General features: G+C 36.8%; 2 protein-coding genes across 2 annotated transcripts in view; both read right to left on the bottom strand.

The window, feature by feature from the left end:
* Window positions 1–22,910, bottom strand: part of LOC134678658 (proton-coupled amino acid transporter-like protein CG1139) — a 28,907-nt gene extending 5,997 nt beyond the window's left edge. Inside the window, exons 1-7 of the mRNA XM_063537304.1 lie at window positions 22,809–22,910; window positions 13,419–13,497; window positions 5,873–5,992; window positions 5,090–5,240; window positions 4,214–4,423; window positions 561–833; window positions 221–399 (exon numbers count right to left, since the gene is read on the bottom strand). Coding sequence (XP_063393374.1) covers window positions 221–399; window positions 561–833; window positions 4,214–4,423; window positions 5,090–5,240; window positions 5,873–5,992; window positions 13,419–13,489 — 1,004 coding nt within the window. The 5' untranslated portion in view covers window positions 13,490–13,497; window positions 22,809–22,910. The remainder of the gene's footprint in view (window positions 1–220; window positions 400–560; window positions 834–4,213; window positions 4,424–5,089; window positions 5,241–5,872; window positions 5,993–13,418; window positions 13,498–22,808) is intronic.
* LOC134678660 (major prion protein-like) lies at window positions 6,005–11,134 on the bottom strand. Its single transcript, XM_063537306.1, has 2 exons — window positions 9,475–11,134; window positions 6,005–9,396 (listed from the first exon to the last, which is right to left on the bottom strand). The coding sequence occupies exons 1-2, from the start codon at window positions 9,475–9,477 to the stop codon at window positions 8,743–8,745; spliced, it is 657 nt and encodes a 218-aa protein (XP_063393376.1). The 5' UTR covers window positions 9,478–11,134; the 3' UTR covers window positions 6,005–8,742.
* Window positions 22,911–23,040: the final 130 nt, after the last annotated feature.

Below are 23,040 nucleotides of genomic sequence, written 5' to 3'. Positions count from 1 at the left end.
CTTTAACACTTTAACTCCCAGTATTTCTAAATGTTCAAAACACAAGTATTATAGATTTTTCATACATCTTATATGAAATCACGTGTGCGATATTACGACGCCGATAGGCAGAGATAAGTGGAAATTATAATAATTACCTACCCAAATTAATTAAAGTAGAACCATCCTGTATATTTTATTAAATTTTATTAAACGATTGTAAAATTAAGGCAGTTCTTACATATGACCAGGAGCCATGTTGAGCGTGAGGCTGCCCTGTACTTCGTCGCCCCACTTGAGATAGCCGAGGAAGCCTACGGTCACGAAGATGGCACCAACCACCACCATGCTGACGTTCAGCACGCCCAGGGGCTTCTGGAACTGCTCCGGACGCCGCATCTCGTTCTTTAGCGGGAGTACCTTTAATAATATTTTGATTTTTAACTTCGTTAGTCGTTCTCATTTACTCTCATCACCCCTGTTGGAGATCACCCTGGATAGCTACCGCGTCTTTTGTTTAGGGTAAGTCGACTTGGTCATAATATGAATAACGTAGGTATTTTAGGCTTTTCGTTACTTACCAAACCAATTCCTTCGAAGGCATAGACGGCAGTCCCGAAGTAGAGAGGCAGCTGTCGCCACGAGGCGATGTAGTCCCTGGTGCTGACGTCGGGCAGGCCGTGCGCGGCCTCGTAGATGACCGCGCCCACGCCCAGGGCCATCAGCACGTTGGCCACCGTCGAGAACGGCGTCAGGTACTTGAGGTTGCGCACCATGCACGAGGCCAGCACCGGCACCAGCACGAAGATCATGTGCACCGACAACTCCATGTGGATGCCGTACTGCTCGCAGATCTAACGACAAATATCTGTAAGTTGCGTAATCAGGCGCCAGGCCAAGGCTAATAAGTAAAAATTAGGCAACGACTCGACTGTGTTGCGCATTAAATTAGTAATTGTTATTTATTATTTTCGTTTAATCAATATGAACATTTCGTGTCTATGTTAATTTATGACAGTCATATGCTTTCGCAAGTCGTTTTATTTTAGAAATAAACAGGTTTTATTTAAGTCCTTTAACTTCGGCATACTTAGGTAGTATATATTTAATATGGCTTTGTACAGTCGACATCAAATATATCGAAGCGGCCATGGTATCCAAAAATATCTGAACATGCACTTTAACATATTACACAAAATAAGCCGTGGAAGGCATTATGCTACTGAGGACAACGAGTCATAAACCTGTAAGCGAACAACCTTTTAGAAATATTGCAATGCAGTATGCAGTATTTCTAACTAAACCTATCGCATTTATTTTCTTTTTGTTAATAGGAAATCTAATTATATATACCTACCTACTTACTCGTACTATCTAATGGGTTTCTAAGAGTTAACGACTAACCTAAGTCGAAACCATATTAAAATGTGGTAAAAAACGACTTGTAAAAAATATTTCTACACGGTGTTTATTTTTTAAACTCCGTTAACTTCCGGGTATGGTATGGCTAAGTACATTTAAGAAAAGTGAACTACATTAATTTTTATTTTCTTTACTCTTATATTTTTATTGTAAAAAAGTATTAATTACTAATTAGGTAATCTGGTTGTGGTAACACGGACATCAAACAATTGAAAACTATCAAATGACATTTCAAATATCGATCGTCCGAGATATTAGTAATTGCGTTTAGTAGGAAATGCATATAAACTCATACTAATCACTAACCAATACTACACAGTCTCTAAGGCAAGTGTACACTCTCGTAGGGGCCTCATCATCATCAGATAAAAATGAATGATCGATCATTTCGAAAATGGAGTTAATGAATACCGGTTTCGTTGAGAAAGTTACTTAATTTAAGCTCAGGCTCAGTAATGCACCCTTGAAATTAACGGACTTTAAAAAAACACTCTGACGGTATTCAAAGGTTTTGCAAAGTGCTGTTTATAATACTGGAGTCAGTTATGTAACGCTGCCATACATGACCCAAAAAAATTTAATTAAGCTATGAGCTTCATCACATCTGATATTTGAGTAATTCTAAGCATTTCTAGCCTGAAGTGGGGGGGAGGGTGGGGTACAAAGACGGCCGCCACCCGTCATCTTTAAAAAAAATCTACTCTGATCCTGGTGGGTACTAGGGCAAGTTTGGTATCATTTTCGTACAAACCAAAGACGTAGAATTCATTGCTGATATTTGTTTTTTTCAATTTCATAGTAATTTTACAAGAAAAACGTAAAAAGGTGAAAAATTTGGTTGGAGATTTTTGCTACGAGGAGCCGAAACTACAAAAGATAGAAAGTTGAAATTTGCACACTAGATTACATTTATAAAGTGTACCAGAGATAAGAAGCGATTTTGAGAAATTCAACCCCTAAGGGGGTTAAAAAGGGGATGAAAGTTTGTATGGGGTTCAAGTTTTATTTTAAGCTAGGAATTTGAAACTTCGTAAAACGATATATTATTAAAATACAAGAAAACTAATTTCAGCGTTTTTGAAAATTCATCCCCTAAGGTGGTGAAAAAGGAGTTGAAAGTTTGTATGGATATCAAAAAAAATTCGAACGCGAGACTTGAATCTTTGTATTTGGGGATATTATTAAAAGACAGGAAAAGTAATTTCAGCGTTTTGTAAAATTCATCCCCTAACAGGGTTAAAAAGGGGTTGAAAATTTTAATCCATTACAAATCCGAGTAGACACACATTTCTTATTGCCTCCCAGGCTTGAAATGCTTAGAATTACTCAAGGAACATATGTGATGAAGCTCATAGCTTAATAAAATTTTTTTGGGTCAACTTTATAACTGCTTCCGCTATAACCACCATGCTTACCTATACTTGCTGGAGCCATGGGCTATTTAAATGATCAAATCGTAATCAGTAAAAGAGATACCTACGTCTCGACTCGACACTCGACCACTAAATATGAGAGATAAAAAAACAGCCTCGACTTTTGAGGTGATAAAGACTGCATCAAAGGTTGCAGACGACCTGAAAACCATTATTTTAAAGTATTTTTAGGTATTTTTTACTCGAAAATGGATTTTGTAATTGAAGGAATAAATGTTGCCTGTATGAGTCATCTAATAAAATGATGTATATCTAAAAAAATATTTTACTATTCAGGGACTCCTTGGTCCATACTGACTTATTGTCTTTCGCTTCTATTAAGACGCTGGTTTTTGGTTATTTTAAGACGTGCTCTACATCATATTAAATTAGGCAAAGTGGTATGAGTTTTGCTTTAAACTAGTAGGGCTCTAGTATATAGGTACTACCCACAGCCTGCACTATAATAACATGTTTTATCAGACCATATATATGGATATGTACACGTTTGTAACAAAACATATTAGCTACGGTTACGTATAATTATTGTATTTTAATTGCAATTTAAGCACCTATCAGAGCAGCCGTGTTTAGAGGACGTGGTAAATACTAACATTGAACGTGAACAGATATCATTTTTAGGGTTCTGTACCCAAATGGTAAAAACGGGACCCTATTACTAAGACTCCATTGTTCGTATGTCTGTCTGTCCATCTGTCCGTCTGTCTGTCACCAGACTGTATCTATGATCCGTGATAGACAGTTAAAATTTTCATAGATGATGTATTTATGTTGCCGCTATAACAACAAATACTAAAAAAGTCCGGAACCCTCGATGCGCGAGTCAGACTCGCACTTGACTGGTTTTTGTTTGATATTTTTTTAAGGACTTGTTGGTCTGCGACCGACTGCTAAATGAAGCGTGCAGAGCAGAACAATCACACTGTACGCTTGGCATTACAATGTGATGTTTCGCAAACGTTTCAATATTATTATTTATCACAATCAATATATTTTTTTCCATTGCTAAGTATATCATCACTTAGTATTGTCATCGACGCATACATCGACATGGGTATCGACATCGTCGACATTTATCACGTTTGACAGAGAAAGACACGGCGTTTCGGGTGCTCATCCACCCCGAGCCGTTTTTATTAGTTTAAAATGAAGGCCCCGTAGGTTCAGATTCTTCTCTCACTCTCACTGAGCGCAAGTGAGTGGTGAGTGGCGATGGCTGTGCGTGTCTGGAATCGCGGATATCATATAAGGTTTTGAATGTTTTTTTAATAATTTTTTTAACGTTTATAAATTCTTATGTTTTAGCAATATTTGTGAGTACCTAACCAACATTTAAACTAAGGTATACAAGGATAAGTAGGTACCTAAGCGTCACTTACCATTTTAACATTATTAGCGATGAAGACGATGTAGACACAGCCGAAGCCAAGCTGCGTGACGCAGAGGAAGGTGTCCACCAGCACCTTCATGGCGGCGGCCAGCGGCCGCAGCCGCGGGGGCCCGCTCTCGAACACCAGGGACACTGTTTCCGAAAAGTTTGGCGGTTTCTCCCTTTTTGTTTGGCGATGCATCTCTTCTGAGCAATTGAGCTAAAATAATGTATGATATCGTAAAGTTGCTAGTTGTTGAGCGAACGGTAAGTACAGTCAGATGTATCAATCAGATGATAGAGTCGAAAAGTGGTAAACCACTTTCTTGGCTGACCGTACCTGTGTTAGCATTTACAATTCTAATTTACTTCCTCAATCCTCTCGGCATTAGATTGGGTCCTATCTAGTTATCGGATTTGAAAGTAACTAGTTCTAAATTATAATATTTAATTATAGCAATCCAAGACAAAAAATGCTCAAGGTCCATCACTCAGCGTACCTACCTATATAATGCTGAACTTAGGTGTGGTACAGTCGCCATCAGATATATCGGAGCGGCCAAGGTGCTCACAAATATCTGAACACACACTCTAACGCCTTGACAATAGAGGCGCGTTCAGATATTTGTGAGCACCTCGGCCGCTCCGATATATCTGATGGCGACTGTAGGTAGGTAAGCAGAGCTTATAAACTCTGTGAAAACATTCGAAACATTCCGTGAAAATATGTGAATTATTTACAGATCCTACAATTTTTGTATTAGGTCCCACCCAAAGAAAATTTAATTTATCAAATTCAATTAGCCTGAAACTGTTACCATCTTATCGGATTTAAGAAAATCGACTTTTGTTAACTATACAAACCAAACTACAATAGATAACTTACCAACAGATGTTGGGCGTGGACGCAAATGACGCCTAGGATAGCCGTCATGATGGGTGCGAAGACGATGCCTCCGTTTTTGTAGGCGTCGCCCATGGCCAGCAGCCCGGACCCGATGTTTCCCCGGAAGATGTGCAGCATCGTGTCCAGGTAACTGCACAATCATACCCCCGGTGCGCTTAGTAGCCGTGCTTACATCATTTGAAAAAATATTGCTTTACATTAGTTAACCATTATCAAAAATACATTACGTAATCAACTCTAGACTAAGCCAAATCGAGGCCTCCGGGCAATCATGACCGACCATCGTGTTAATAAACGTCTTATCTTAATCTATCTTAGGTTGTATGACTGGATCACTTTTAAACTTAACAATAAACATGTGTTAGAAATTATCAGAACACATCTTTATTATATAAGCATGAATAGATCATTTAGACCACCTCATCCTCTCGCAACTTTTGCTGCTGCGTACCTACAAATTTAAGCCACTTTGTCCGTGTCGATATATAAAATAATACCTTAAGTGTACAACCGCATTTTTATTTTAATACCTGCTTTCAGCGTTCAAGCATTCTTATAGTCCCTATCTCATAGAAAATGAACTCTACAGATTCATAAGACGTAAGTTTGTTTTACCAGATGGCGTGCTCAGTGTGATATACCTAATTACCTACCCCCGTTAAAGAACGCTACTTTTGTTTCGAATCATAGAGAAAATATTTTTCTCTCCATGACTCTTGTATTTTCTGTTGTTACTCAGATATAAAGTAAAGTAAAACTTACGACGTGGGATGGGTGACCTGGTGCGGTTTTGACTCTGCATTCTCAAGCTCCAGTTGCGACTTTTCTAGTGGAATGATGGCCTCTCGCGACTGAAATACGCCGTACCCCTCGGACGGAATCCTGTGAGTAGGTCAATAATAATTATCAGTATATCAGTGATCGGAGAAATCATCGCAAAACCATCAAAAATCATTTATATCGCAAAATAGGACAAGATTTATTAAATTCATATAATAGGTAACACAGTATCTTTATACAATTTCCAGATTATATTCAAAAACTGCAGTTCAAATTGTAAAAAAAAATTGAGAGTATCATGTTCCATACCATATTTATTTTTGCTATAAATTGTCCGAACTCTGATAATTATATTCTTAACTACGGTACAACAGTCAAGTGTAAAAATATAGGTGCATAGAACTTAATCAAAAATATGTCCCTTAGTTCTTACATAAGCATAGGTATTATTAAGTAAAATGTTTGTAATTTACTGTACTTTTCAACAAGGTGTTAAACTGGTGTTAACATACATAGGTGCAGTATTACATACTGGAATTCATTAGAGTTAGACCCTTTCTTTACAACTAGATACATCGCAACGCAAAAGGAGTCAAATGAGGCGCGGAGAAGGACAAGAGGAGATAGTAACTACTTTCGTATATTATGTAGGTATACGCAGTCACTAGAAGTACTAGGAAGTCATTCTATGAAGGTATTTGTAGTATTTTTTGGAGAATTCTCGTTATTATTTGTGACCATGAACAATTGTATATATAACTTATAAAAGTTGGTCGCTTTGCATGCTCTAGGTACAGTCAGCTTTAAAAGTAGCGCATAGAACAACGCACCAAAAGTATCTGTCAACCTCTAATAGTTTTAGAAATAGGTAAAAATTATACTCGTAGTTAATTTTGAAGACTTCCGGTCTTCCGACTGTATTCTGGCGCATCTTTTATTTGTGAAGTCTTTAGAGAATTGGAGATACTTCGGATGCGTAATCAATGTAATCATATCCGCTACTATTGTTGCCGTCATGCCGACTGTACAACATAAATAACATGATTCTTATAATATATATTGTTTTTAATTTTAATTCGCATTGCAATTGTAAACCGCATCTACAGACAGTAAAATAGTTGTTGACACAGTTGCTGTTTCAAGTGCGTGGAGTTGAAACAACAGCCGAAGAGGTAGGTTATAAGATTGTTATAGGTACTCAGAGAAAGGCTAGGTAATGTGCTAAAATATTTATTTCAATAATTCTCTTAAAAGTAAATTAAATCTATTTAAAGCAAATATGTGATCACGTTAAGATTTTATTTTTGTATGTGCCATAATATGGATTTACTATTGTCATTATTACCGCAATACTATTTAAATATTTAGGTACATAACATATTCCTATTTACTATTAAACGAGCAATATTTATGTTCACTTAAAACATTATATGATATTATTTATTTTACTTTATACTTATATATAATTGAATATCAGTTCTCGAAAAAGGCTCTACCGATCTCGATAATATCAAGCAATAACTTGTTGAAGCGGATTTTGAGTGGAATGGACGCGAGACACTTTATTCGGTTCTTGTTTGCTTACACACTGTTTTTCTTATCTTTTAATTAAATTACCTTAATTGAGGTAATTTAATTAAAAGTCCCTGTACAATATTATCTCTGAGGGTAATTCATGAACTACTTTTAAGCAGCCTTCTACACCTATAAAACAATTTAATATGAATAATTATATTTACCTGTTTTTTATTTGTATTGTATACTTACTTATTCTAGTATACGAATATCTGAGTAACTATTATGAATGACTTAGGATGATTTACCTATATTTATATTTTCATGTGCTTATACCAAGGCCACAAAAGATAAATGTTATTGTGTAACGGAATTAACGGAATATATTGATTTGAAATTATTACTTTAAATCGTATGCTGATATCATCTCTAAGGGCTCATTTAGACGATGCGTCAGCTGGCATGAGAGTTTATTTACATCGATCGGTTGAATTGGACGTAACGAAAAGTCCGCAATGTAACTAAAATCGCATGCGAGTTCGCGCGCCGTTTAAATGAGCCCTTAGTTATATGTAATATGACATTTTTAGTATGTTTGTGACAATCCATTGTGTAGGTACCAAAGAATATAATATGGTAGGTACTAAAGTTAATTGTAAAGTAGGTAATTTAGTATTGTACAATTTCGTATGTACAAAACTATTTAGGAAATATTGTATGTAAATATTATTTTAATAGGTTAACTGTATGAATTTATAAAACGTTTCTATATTGTAAATAATAATCATATTTATTAATTGAAGTGAAAAAAGGTTTGGAAATGTCTCTGCATGCCGATGGTTGTTGTCGAGTTATTTTTCACCTTATCTAAAAATAATGAATTTCAATTTACATACCTATTAATTGTAGTTGATTTTTTATTTATTTTAGGTACGTCCTTGACGCGAAATATCGCTCGTGTGACTATTAAAAAACTTGTTTTATATAGGGGCTTACACACTTGAAAAAAATAAAATAAGTAAGGTGATACACGAGTAGTATCGTTTCTTAGTCAAGTGGTAAACAAGATAAGAAATTCCTTCATGGATATTTTATACAGGTAAGTTATACCTTACCTTGTTATTAGGTACCTATGTCGATTTTAGCGTCCTTTACACAGCGGTATTAGGTCGGATCATTTTCATTCCTGTGAGTGCACTTGTAGGTACTCTACTACTGGGTGTAAGTAGGTTAAACCAAAACGATATTTGAACACGATCAAAATAAAGTTTGCTGAATTGTTTTGGACACACTTTACCTGGCCTTAGAACTACCACTAACACACAAACTAAATATTCTTAAAACAGTTTATATATTGGACGCAAAAATTGATTCACTTGTCTGTTAATTTGCTTTTGAGTTTTTCTGGGGCGGTTAATGTAGTCAGCCAGAACATTGCCGAAACCTGAAGCCGCTGCTGATACCACGTTTTGGAACGGTCGGTTTGGCTGTTGAAATGTTTCTGGACCGTGAAAGGGTTGGTTTTGGCCGTGGCCCGAGGGATAGTTTCCGATGAACTGTCCTCCTTGATTTTGCCCTCCAAAATGTCCGTGACCGTGGTGGCCTCCGTGGTGGCCTCCGTGATGGCCTCCGTGATGGCCTCCGTGGTGACCCCCCTGGTGATGCTGCGACTGGCTCACTCCAATCTGCACGGGGTACGGTGCGGCCGCTGGAAGCTGCGGGTAGTGTGCTAATGGTGCTACTGGCACAGGGGCAACTCCACATCCGAAAAAATAGTTCATGACTGGTGCCGATATATACGTATAGTCTTGAAAGCCAAAAGTCCTCCCGTATCCGCTCCCACAGGGTCCGGTATTTTGAGGTTTTTTACGCCTGCGATGTCGTCTCTCCAAGTCTTCCGGATTATCTAATTCCAAGTCTTTAGTTTCTTCTATCTCTGCGCTCGCTGTAGCTATTGTACAGCACAGAAGTAACAAAATGGTCGCTGGTCTCTACAAAATACAAAAAAATTAAGAAGTAAGTTCGAGCTCACGAAATTAACACGTGTCGTGTATCCGAAAAGCTCTTACCATTTTTGCAGAGGAGTGGTATCTGTTGTGGCCCAAAGTCGACTGGCTCGCTGTTGGGCCAAATTGGGGGATTCCAAAGTTAAAAGTGAAAGTGTGTTACAGATCCTCTGAGTAACAATGATAGCATATCGCAACAGATGACGAATAAGTAGCTGCTATTCATTGAGATTGCCCATGCATGAGAGTCACTTTATTGGGTAATAACATTGCTTTGTGTTGTGGGTGATCCTGACGTTAATTTGTCTTTTATAACAACTTCAGTCTTTGAACTTTGCAACTGTGAGTTTCTACGAAGTTTTATTCTTTTTTAATATCACGTAAAAATATTTTTAAATCCGATGGTCAGCGCGTTTTCGTATGAATACACGTAAATATCTACGTTACCGCCTTAAGCCTGTAGTAAGGTAAACGTACTAGTCCTCGACAACTCGACATGCTAATGCCCAATAGATGTCACCTTGCTGCCACCTCTATTGACAATGACTTAAGTTTCAGGATGACCTGTAGGTACTGGGATCGCGTGGAGCACCAGTACGGTTACCTCAACATACTTGAAATCTACAAGGTGTAACAAAAATAGTTAGGATGCGTTTAAGGGCAGGATTAAGCAATGGAAAAAAATATTTGTATTCTTTTTACCGATTTCGCACTTCTCGCAACAATCGGAAAACATAATATTGAAAATGAACATCAAAAATAATAGTAGGTAGTAGGTACTAAGTATTTAGTTTAGCCCTCTGCTCGTCCATTGAAATTGGAGACCCTAGACCCTGAACTCTAAACCCTGGACCCAAGACTATGGATAATAGACCATGGAAACAGGATATTTTGTTGTTTTTTCCACTATTATCAATATTTCAAAGAAAAATACGGACCGATTTCTGAAAATTTTGTACCTACTCTACAATGCTACGCATCGCGTCGGAATTAAAGGTAAAAACAATGAAATTATATCGCGGTAGACCCGTTTGTGTAATTACTCGTAAATAAATGCTACGCATGTTCCTGCATCTTTTAATCCTTTCATCTATCTTTACTACTTTCGGAAATATATCCGTATGACACTCCCCCACGAAATCGATCTGATAATTTACAATGTTAAAACATTGATCAAAGCTACAATGTCAACGAACCATCAAGTCAGTAAATAAGTCCGTTGGCTACTTTTATATGTATAACATAATACATAATATATATAGTTTGACTTCTTTTTCGGCCACACTTTTTGGTCGTAGACCACAGTCCGCAGTACCTATACGCTACGCTCGTGAAGCATTATCAATAACAAAGCAAATTGATTAGTTGCCCTAAGTGAATTCGTTACATATTATAAGTGCACTGTAGTGTATAATAATAATACAATAAGTATTTCATGTCTGTAAGAGTGGATAATTAATGGCATGCGAAAATACACAAGTAAATAATCATAACAGGCAATTATTGACTATTAAGCACTTTTTTTAACGCATTATTCTAGTAATTTAGGTAATAGGACTTCCGCAAATTGACATTTGATTTAATAAGTTACTCATAAGCTAACATACGTATAGAGCTATTCATTGCGTTATGCTTTTTTTGTTTCACAAAGCTAATACTTACGTAAGGTAAACGTACTAGTGCTCGACATGCTAACGCCCAATAGATGACACCTTGCTGTCACCTCTATAGACAATGACTTATGTTTCAAGATGACATGTACTGGGACCGCGTCGAGAACCAGGGGGCCGATTTTTGAATTTCGACCACTCGATTTCGTGTATTTCGTTAGTTAATATCTCCACAACTAGGCATTTAAATTATACTAATAGAATTGAAATCGAGTGGCCAATACCAATAGATTCCAAATTTTGATCGCTCGTATTTCATAAATTAGCATTTCGCCGTTTTCCACCGATTTTCGAGTGACGAAATCGAGCGTTCGAAATTCAAAAATCGGCCCCCAGTACGTTTACCTTACTCACTTTTATATTTTTCCTTTCGTTAGTTTACATACTGTATTTGACACGGGGTGCCGTTGATGACCATGCGAGTTTAATAACATGAAGTCCGGTCGACAGAAATTATGTACAGTCACCTGCAATAGTATGTTACTCTTCGAACGCCGCAAAAATATGTGACACGCTCTTATGGCTTTACAAATAACATCGTGTCAGATATTTTTGCGGCCTTCATTTAGGGTTGCCAGATCGAAAGGCGCTATTATCGGGAAACAATGTAAATTTTTCGGGATTTTGGGACTTAAGTCGGGGGAAAAAAATACATTCAAATTAAAGTAATTGTATTAAAAACAACGATATTTTACATTATTGGCACTACGTCAACTCGCTCGCTCGACGCCAGTTCGGAACTTGAAATTATTATTTTATAACGTGAAGCTGTTTTTCGGGACAGTCTACACTTTGTCGGGAATCGGGAACACATGCTAAAAATCGGGAGAATCCCGCCAAATCCCGACCATCTGGCAACCCTACCTTCATTGCATGACATATTATTGCAGGTGACTGTACTATGGTGGTATGTATAATATGTATAGGTATACAATAAGCACCTGCCCTGGGCCGAGGTATTTGGTAATCGATGAAGGTCGTGCGCGGGCTTGCCTCACACCGAACAATATTTATACGTAGGCGAGCATTGCTAAACTATTTTAAAGGTTTTAGTTTACAACATATAAATTTTAAATCCCACTAACTACTCCCCGCCAAGAATGTACATTTAAGGAAACTGAATGGCACAGTTAAAGTTTTTTTTCGGAATGTTGTAACACGGACATTATTTAAAACCACCAGAAAATGGAAACTATGACATATCAATGATATTTCGAATATCGATCGTCCGAGATAGTAGATCATTGCGTTTAATAGCAAATGTATCAATTCATACTAAACACTAATATATAAACAGGCCCTAAGGCAAGTGTACACGCTCGTAGGGGCCTTATCAGATAAATTAAATCATTGATTATCTCCAAAATGGAGTTAATTAGAATATCGGTGTGTTAGAGAAAGTTACTTAATTTTACGCTCAGAAATGCACCATTGAAATTAATGGAGTTTGAAAAAACGCGATGTATACGATATTACACTATTTTTAGGGTTCCGTACCCAAAGGGTAAAAACGGGACTCTATTATTATGACTCCACTGGCCGTCTGTCCGTCTGTCTGTCACCAGGAATCTCATGAACTTTTTACAGATGATGTATGTATTTGTGTTGCCGCTATAACAACAAATACTAAAAAGTACGGAACCCTCGGTGGGTGAGTCCGACTCCACTACCCGTGGGCGTAGAAGACATTGTTTCTTACTCTTCTTACCGATGAGCCCGCTCGTTGTCTAATACCGTTATTTATAGTTTACAGGTAGTTTTATCACTTTCGTCAGTTTCGTCGATAAGAAAATGTGTTGGGGTTAAATTTAATGAAACGTAATGCATTCAGAAATCGCATAATTTAGAGTTTAATTACGATTCAACGTTACGAGTATCATCGCCGACGCAGACGATGCCTAGGTATTAAACGAACTATAAGCATACTTATAAATAAATAATAAATAAATATTATAGGACAATTTTACACATATCAACCTAGTCCCACAGTAAGCTCAATAAGGCTTGTGTTGTGGGTACTAGACGACGATATATATAATATACACATATATAATACTTATATACATAGAAAACATCCATAACTCAGGAACAAATATTTGTGATTACACACAAATAAACGCCCTTACCAGGATTCGAACCCGGGACCTCCTGCTTCGTAGGCAGGGTCACTACCGACTAGGCTAGGAGGCCGTTTAGTTACTTATAATCTGTAAAATCGTCTTATACCTACTGTATGTAACCATTATGTGGATGGAGAAAGGAGAACCAATTTAGTGAGTGTGGGATGATGGATAGATTTATTCACAAAATATGGGAACTGGCTCCTGTAACTCTTACCTTCCGTCTTGGTTGACAGACACGACGCTCCCACTGATGGCGCTTATATTCACTTTTTCTGCATTCTTCATGTTCAACTCTGAAACATAAGAAAGTTTTATTAGTTCTTCATACCACTTAATGATTTTTTAAAAATATGTATTATTCTATACCTCAAACAAGATTGAAGTGATCCCATAAGTGTATTGTGAACCGAGTCTGGTAGGTACCAACGTAGTACGTTACGTAACTCTAAAAATTGGCACGATGAAGTTTTACGTAGTAAGTTGCGAACAAAACGGTAATGTCTCTCTATCACTCTTCCATATATTTAAGTGCGACAGAGAGACATTAACGTTTCGTTCTCCACGGCGCAAACGAGTAGCGTCTTGGCTAGGCCCCCTGATTTATCCAGCTCCTGCGGATCGTAACATTTACGGGGTAGTTAAGTATTATCGCTAACTTACAACACATTTCGTTCTTATAAAGGAGGGTTTAGGAGAAATGGGTACACGGCGGACAGTCTGCAACCTAACTAGACAGAAGCCCGCAAGACGACCATCTAGGCAGTGATGGACAAGCTCGGTAACTGTACCTTGTCTATCACTCCCTATAGTGATATCACGGCGTATACTGATAGTCCGTAATTTTCTAAAATCAAGTACGCCATAGTAAATGTATGGCGAACATGTACTTAGGAATCGGAATAAGAAAGTAGGTATTCTATACAAACCATGTAGTATGTATAATAGTGTACCTACGTTATGAAAGTGGCGGGCACCTGGTCAACTAAGGATGTTATCCTTTACCAAATACCGGTTTGTAAGATTGACTGCAATTGGGGAAGTTTCTATATTAAGGAAAACAAACGCACCATAGCGGAAAAAGTCAATGAACATAATTATCACGGCTGTCAAACAAGTCTGCGGGAGCCTAACATTTGCTAAAGTCAGGACCAAATCATTGGATTGAGCTCCTCAATTAAGTCCTCGAACGCAAAATAACTAAGCAGATAAAAAAAGTTAAACCATTGAAATATCAATCGTAATAAAGGACAGGGGATCTCGTCTTCGTGAAATCCAGTGATTAATGTAAGAGTGAAAAACCATCCAGTCACAAAACGTCGGTTCTCGCGAGAGTCGTGTGTGAGTATTATATTCTTTGGTCGTGTGTACGCATAGTGAGACAACCTTTTTCAGAAATATAATAAAAAAACCAAGATCAAATACACCCGTAGGGTGGTTAGCAAAATCCGCAAAGAAGATGATCAGGACAAAATACATCTTAATAAAAGTAAGTGCACGCTATACAGCCCCGTGTCACTTGAAATACTTAAGTATTAGTGAAAATCGGGTTCGTTTAAATCGATATATGTACTAACATATATGTACATACATGTCTGCAGGGGCGGTACCTTGTCTCTGCAGCTGACTGTACCTCAAGCAGCAAAACTAATGACAAGACAGTAATACAGCTTTGCATAATTAAGACTAATACATAAAACTCCATCAGCATGCAGCTTTTAGAGCTGCTGACTGTACCTAACCAGAACAGGCACGCATAGGTGATGCGACCGACTAGTTGAGTTGGTACTCGTACGTAGGTACGTAGGGGTTAAGTAGTTTCCTCGGAATGGATTATCTTGTCGTTGTTGCGTCAAACTGTGTTCTAGTGTGGTAAAATTGAGGAAACTTCCACTTATCTCAGCCATTTGGTTAGAGCTCGTTCCCGCGAGGACTCGACAGCCTAGCTAGAGGAAATAAACCGGCTTAATGAGCCTTAATATTAGTACTTCCGTATTTATTTGTGTCGTGTTCGAGTAAAATAGGTAGTCAAAGGTGACAAATTGATATGCCCATGATTCCCATGATGTTCAATTAGTTAGTTATTTAGGATTTTTTTTCGTCAAGTAGGTACCTACATTCAGCAACAGAGTATTAGTTAGTATAGCGAAGCGGAGGGCTTAGCTATCTGACAATTGTTCATAGAAAACTTAAAAATAGGTACACAGAAACATTTCTATACTGGAGGATATCATTTATTTTGTTTCAACTATAGGATGAAATTGTTCATAATTAAGGCACATTGTTCATCTTCTGGGCAAATTGGTTGATTATATCATGAATCATAAAAAAGGTAATGGAAACGCATTCTAACATTCTAACATTAATCTAAAGGGTTGCTTTTTAAGTGACCCCACTTTTAGATTTTTTTTGTCGCTTATTTGTTTACATCAAATATTTTTTTGAATATCTGAGTTAATCTTTATTGTAAACATGTTCACGTATGTATTCTGGTGAAATCATTGATTAATCGTTAAAGAAATTAAATAATAAAGACAAATAAAAATATATTTAAACACGAAATATACGCAATTTAACGCTGTTATAATATTATACTTTTTCTACCTACTAAAAACTATACTTGAAAGAATCCTTACCTAGTTATGTTTATTGAAACGACTGAATTATGATAATTCAGCGGTAAAATAACCACTCGCGCTTTCGTTTATTAGATCTTCTACTCGATACCGGCAACAGTCAATAGTTGTAGGTAAAATGGCATTTTCCAAGATAGTAAAAACTGTTTTATGCATAGGTAGGTAATACCAGTATGGTATGGCCTAAATCATAAATCTTATCAATATATTTTCTTAAGTATTTTTATGGTTATCGGGTGTATGAACTCAATGGAAGTGTGCGCTAGCATAATATACAATATATGAATACCAGTTGCGCAAACTGTAGATTACTGGAAAATTTTAGCAGTCGGTGCGTTTAGAAACAGACCTAGGCAGTAAAACTCGTTTGCAATAGCACAACCTTTGTAGACTGGGGCTCTAGTGAAAAAGGGTACATAAACATAACAAAAAATCTATATAACAAAACTAGTAATTATCGCTTATTACTCGTTATTACATGGGCATAAATAAGCGGGTGATCTCCTCGCGAGCGCAGATTTGTAAGGATGAGTGCCAATCTGTACGTTCCCTGGCTTAACATGTCCTCATGAAGGTTAGAGCCGCCTATGTTACTGTGAGCGATTAACAAAAAAAAAGTCCATGATTATGCATAATTTGTGGCTCGCTTATGCTATTGCTATTGACTTTTGCTATTGACTAAGGTTCAAGAACTCTATCTTTAGTGCGACCTGACAATCCTGACATGGCATTGGACTTTTTTTATCAATTCTTTGCAATCAGTATATTTCCAAATGATTTGTCTACTCGTAAAAGGGTATTCTAGATTATATGACTTGTCCAAGAACTTATTATTTTGTATGTATTATCTATTTTTATTTGAAATAAAATGTATTTATTAATTTTAAAAAACATAAGAAGTAAATTTACAAGCAAACATTAAAAATGGATTATCTTAAGTAGTTACCTACCCTGTTTAAATCGGCAGCACGCGACGCGATTAACAGATTTAAACGTAGCACTTACCAAAACGCGATGAGTAGATGTAAATATATAAGATGTATTAGCTATAATATAAGTACATATTTACCTTGTGTGTACTTAGAAACTTTAGAGAGGTTTAAGATAAATAGAACTGGCCATGGAAATGAGATAGATCCGACAATAAATAGGTATAATAGGTACATTTAATATTACATAATTTCCAGCTTACTTCGCGGTATCATGTTGTAAAGAGTCAACAGAAATATATTAAAAAAAAAATCTTAGGTTGAACCTTATGAAATACGCGTTAAACTGTTCAATCAAACTTACAATACACCGTTCATAGTCATAAATCACTGTAGGATAAACGAGGAAAACTCAGAAGCTCAAAGCATGACATATCTAGTCTACATTGCTGTTCGAAAACAATGAGCAAAATCGTGTTTGGCTTCATTGTGCAATAAGGGCGTTATGGCTAGAAAAACAGTAAACGAGTATAAAAACCCGACACCAAATCGAGATTTTTTATGGCTTATTGAGTTGACAATTTTAGTAGGTACCTATGTACCTGCCAATTGCTCTGTAAAGACAATTATTCTCATCATACAGGCTGTTTTTTTTACCCTTAGACATATTTTGCGAGGTGAATATAATACGTATAAGTAAGTACTGTCCAACTTTTGCAATTCCGAATCTCGAAAAAAATTGCGTTACATACATTTTTTACTGGTAACATGTCGTGGTTTAAGGGAGAGCTGAAATAGTTTTCGTTCGTCCCATAATAAAAGTTGCTCAGTAACATATATATGTATTCAACGCAAAATTTGGCTAAGGGTTAAAAAAATACTCCGTGTTAAAATAAATTCATTATTTAGCCAAATGAAACGGTAAATAGTGTAAGAAGTTTACTCTAAGAAGGTGTCGGTATTATCCCAAAAGTATGTAGTACATAGGTACAGGATTAAACGTGAAATAGTCCGATTGAGCTCTGAAGTAACCTTTGAAGAACACACATACGTATCGAATGTCTCGATTGTTCTCTAGTATCTTCCCATCTCGATTGTATTAGAACTCCTTGTAACATAATTACCTATGTCAAAAAATTAACTCTCTATCGCTCGAATATGCAAGAGCGAATATCAAGAAAGATATTTAACGATTTTCGGGTTTCACGGCCTTAGGGCTAGGCCGTGAAACCCTCATGCCTCAGATAGGTACCATTAGGTAGGGACCATTATCTACTCGTACTTTCGTTTTATGGTTAACTCAAAATTATCTCGTCAAACACCATTAAAAGTAAGTTGCTCACTTTTATGTTTTTATGACACCTAACATTTTGCAGCGTTTTCATTAGCTACAGCTTAGTAGTTGATGAGTACCGTCTATATTTTATTGGTCCAAATAACTACGCTAGGGTACTCTTAAGAGCCATAAAAAGCCACTTTGCTTAGAGATTTAAGTGTAGGTAAGTACCTATTAATTTCAACTGAAATTGTTTGCCACTTTGCATCAAACATTCGCAATCTTATTTATCTCTTGAAGCTAATTATGAAGTTTACGTGACGTTCGTGAAGCTAGTACCCGGCTATTGTTCGTGTTGTGCATGGCTAATGGTGGTCCCTCAAGGTTCGCACGGTCCATGGTCCAGCGAGCACGATCCACTGTGCTAACCAGTGCCCAGGCAACAAAGTAAATATTATATGTTTTTTTCATCCTTTTTTACAAAACTTCTTACAGCACCAAGAATAAACCAGCTAATTATAGGCGTAAAGTAAGTACTTTCACTGGATATCTTTTATAGCCTAGCTACGTAATTATACTAGAATCTATTAGTTACGTTAGGTGTAACCTAAACAGTTTTGTGACTATTTGAACAATAAAGACTAGCGACTCTTTTTTCGAAAAAAATTGAGATGTGCAAAATAACTATAAAATACATTCGCTTTTGTGGTAATAAGATAAACAAGTTATTAGTATTACACATATGCCTAACTTAACTGCATGTCATGTCATAATGTCATAAACGATAGTGTATTACCCACGTACTCGTACCATTGTTAACTTAAGTTCAACCTTGTTTTATATCCCAAATATTCGTGTCTACCTATATAGCTACCTAAGATATTGACATACCTAACGATTATCAATATTATCATGCTAGAAGTCTGCGTCTGACCGAGCAAAATGTACTACGATACTAATGCGAAAAATAGAAAATACGCAACGAGTGGCGATATATTAAAACACGACCGAAGGGAGTGTTTTAAATAGACACGAGTATTTACCTATTCGCACATGTATCGTACCTAATGTACCTAACGTTTTACAGTAGGTACATATGGCCCTTTCGTCATAGTTACCTAATGTGCTAATTATCGCACTAGTGCGGTAAAGTAGGACCATATGTACTGTAATAGTTATTTACGATAAAAGTGCAGAAAAAAGTAAATTCGAAACGAGTGGCGATAAATTAAAACACGACCGAACGGAGTGTTTTAAATCCACACGCGTTGCGAATTACCTATTCGCACGTGTATCGCTAACGTTTTACAGTACACATGGCTCTTTAAACTTTTCACATCGCACGCACGAGAGAAGCGCTATTTTACGCAATAGTGCGGGAAAATAGGACCGTACTGTAAAAATAGTTACTGCTTTGTGTTGAATTTATGGTGTCGGTAGCTATTATAAAATGGGTAATTTGTGATACTATATACAGTGACGTAGGTAAGTAAATGGTTTAAATGTATTACAAGTAGATGTATATTGCAAGCCATTAACTACCTAAATAATAGGTATCACGCCAAAGGCACTTAACACTGCAAGGTGCGCAAGTATTTACCTTGCAATAAATACTAACGTACGTATCACATGCAATCGAATGTGGTCATTGTCTTGTCTCGTTTTAAATTGTTAAATTGTTGCACCAACGTGACAACGTGACGATGCATTTACGATGGTCGGTGGGTAGGTACATCGGCTACCTACCTACAGTTGCTAACTTATCAGACATCCTTACACCAGGCCGCACTAAAGATACAGTTTTTTTTCAGGTTTAAATAAGGTAGCAAAGGGATGCAAGAGCTGCGAGTAGACTTGCTCTTGGCCGGTTTTTAGGTAACAAAGTGTAATAAAAGTACTAGAGTTCACTTTTATTAGCGATTTCATCAAGATGTAGCTTTATTTAATTATATTTGAGTGATATGAAGTTAGAATGTAACTGTGAGATCCTCGTATTTCAGCCCGTACAAGATTAGAACATTGAGCTTTACTTATTGCTTAATATAAAAGTCCTGTTTTAAATAAATGACCTGATTATGATTAAAGTTCTTTGGTCATTAACATTGTCCGTCACATATGACGTCAGCGTTACGTTACGTTACGCTGAATCGAGTTTATCATTTTTTCCCCACCTCAAAAAGTGCTCAGCGCTGCTAAAGAAGTTTTCACTTCAAAAATATTTCGTCTATATACAGAATATTATACGGATTTCTTGGCAGTATAGGGTCTAAAATACTGCCGGGAGACAACGGTGTGTAGCGTTGTTGTCTATACGAGTATAGCATATAGCACCCAAACTAAGTACTTCATGTATCCTACACGTACGGTTTTCCAAATGAAAGCAGATATGTACTGCAAACCAGTGAAAAAATTATTGAATAGTACGAAATAAGTATATTTTACTCCCTCGGTCGTGTTTTAATTTATCGCCACTTGGGGTAATTTCCTACTTTTTGCACTTGTATCGTAATGTACTATTTTGTAAACCACAGTGCACTGTCACAATACTTGAGTACATAGCCCAGTGGCACCTTTAGGTACCTATTTGAGGTAAAACCTGTTTACAATCCAGCGTTGCCTTATTTCCTTGTCGATAGCCTTCGCTTGCAGTATTTCACTGGCGAATGTGCTACACAGGTTTGGTACTAAGAAGGTGCTTGTGAAGAATTCATGGTATTTATAATAAAAACAAAACTATAGGTACTCCATTAGTCCATTACACTCGAACTTTTTCATGGTCTAGTAAAAAATGCAAGAAAAAATAAATAGATTAGATTTTAATTTTACATGTATCGACTTGAGCAATAGGTATTTGGGTTAAGTATCTCCTTAATAGAACTTACATATTTAGGACGTAAATGCCACTTTCAAGTTAGCAAATTGTAGTTAGGTATGGTGCAGGGTGGTCCAGAAATAAAAACATTTGAATCCGCCGCTATATTTGTTTAAGTAAGAATCGGAAAATGCAGGGTATGTTAAATAAAAAAGAAGAACATAGGAACTCAATAACGGCTGGACCGATTATGTTCGCTATACGAGTAAGTTTTGATTGAAAGTATTTATTAAGATTTGTATAAACATTTTTTTCATGTTTTTTTAGATTCATGGTTCTGTCCTCTCTAAAGAGGACACTCATATTTTTTTCTTTCGGACCGATTATTATCGAAAATATTCAATTTATCAATATTAAAAAAGAATTTTATTTAACGTGATCGATTGAGCGAATTTATAGATTTTTCTAAGCATTTTCCTGCTCAATAATGACGAGGATGACCTAGGACGAGTAGGACGTAAATGCTAATAAGATATACATGTTTATGTTTATGTTTCATACACTAATATAAATGTACGCAACCAACTACACAATCCACCATGATGGGTAGTCCGACATGCACTATATTGGCCGGATTTTATATTAATACATATTTGGATGAATTATTTTGTATTTTTATAATTAACATTCATATTATGGATATTGATTGGCGTGGGATTCGGTCCATGTCATTTCGCTTTCCTTGCCCAGGGAGTGGATTTTCAAACCTGAAGTAGCCTTTGGCTATTGACCCAGTTAATAGCTGTCTAAATTTATCATCCATTTCTGGTTCAGTGACATTTAGGTACTTATAGGGGACCCGTCTTAATTTGCCATCTTAGGGAAAATGCTAATTTTGTGGAAGTTAAAACAATAGGTAACTAACTACCTACCTATAGGATGTTTAACTGATAGTGGAATAATCTTTGTTGATTGATTAACAGTGTTTAGAAGCACTGGTATCGGTAAGGCGTACGAGATTCAAACCAAAATTCGCTAATTCGAACCGCGGTTCGTATACGTGACTTTCTTAGACTTAGAGCCAAAGACTTAGACATTAGGAACCTATACCAATTTTCATTTAATATTTATTATCGCTGTTCGGTGAAATAAAAACATCGCTAGGAAACCAGACTCCTATTCCTAGCAGGCTAGCAGGCTTTGGGTTGGATTAGGTCACATGGCTGTTCTTCTCGTAAACTACTAGTGCTTACGCCAATTCTTTGGTTGCCAAAGCGGATCCCGTGATCCTTTAGATTCTTTAGAATGCAAAATAGGTACCTACTTACGGAGGAGTTAATATAGAGATAAAGTTTTTAATTTTTTCTATAGCCTTCTTAATCTACTTCCAGTGAAATATTAGTTTATGATCTTTGAAGAGATTTCCTTTTATCGCCATTATATATTCAGGTATCTTATAAGTATCGGTATACCTACCTATTTTTTAATAGACTTGAATTTTATAGAAGGAGGGGGTTCTGTACCTATTCGGTTTGGTGTTTTTTTAACTACCTATCTTTACCGATTACCTACTCCGAGACCCGTGGTCCGATTTGAATAATTATTTTTTACTAAGTAAGATGTAAGTATCCTACTCGTGTTAAACTAAATAGTAGAACATTACCATACCATTTGCAATTAATAATACACATGGGTAGTGTAGTAATCGGTGTATACATGTTGAATTGATCAATTGGAGATGATTTAATAATACAGATATGTAAGTCATTGTTAAAACACTTGACATAAACTGGTTTATATTTTTCAAGTGATTACTCGTACACTTCAGAGAAGAATAGGTAACAGTACTTAATCGCAAAAGCTTGTAGTAGACTCATGTATAATGCACCTACCTAAGTACCTATGTAGTATAAGCATAATGATGTTTTTAGTTTTAGATATTCGCATAACTGACCTTTTTGTAACGTAGTTTGTGTACTTAGTGGCGCGCGCGCAGATATCGGCGGTGTTGCATGCGCACCCTGGCCGACCGCCGGAGATGGACTGCTTGCTCGAGTAAGCCAGCACGGCGAGTACGGTGATGCGAGGCGCGTGGCGAGCGAGCGCGCGCGCTGCTTGCAGACCTCGTTACCGCGACGCAGAGTGCATGCTCTGTTCGCACTGCATACTGGCGAACCACTAAGTGA

Source organism: Cydia fagiglandana, chromosome Z (assembly GCF_963556715.1).
Source record: "Cydia fagiglandana chromosome Z, ilCydFagi1.1, whole genome shotgun sequence".
Lineage (NCBI taxonomy): Eukaryota > Metazoa > Arthropoda > Insecta > Lepidoptera > Tortricidae > Cydia > Cydia fagiglandana.
Note: the sequence above shows the minus strand (reverse complement) of the source record. Positions and strands in the feature narration are given on the sequence as shown.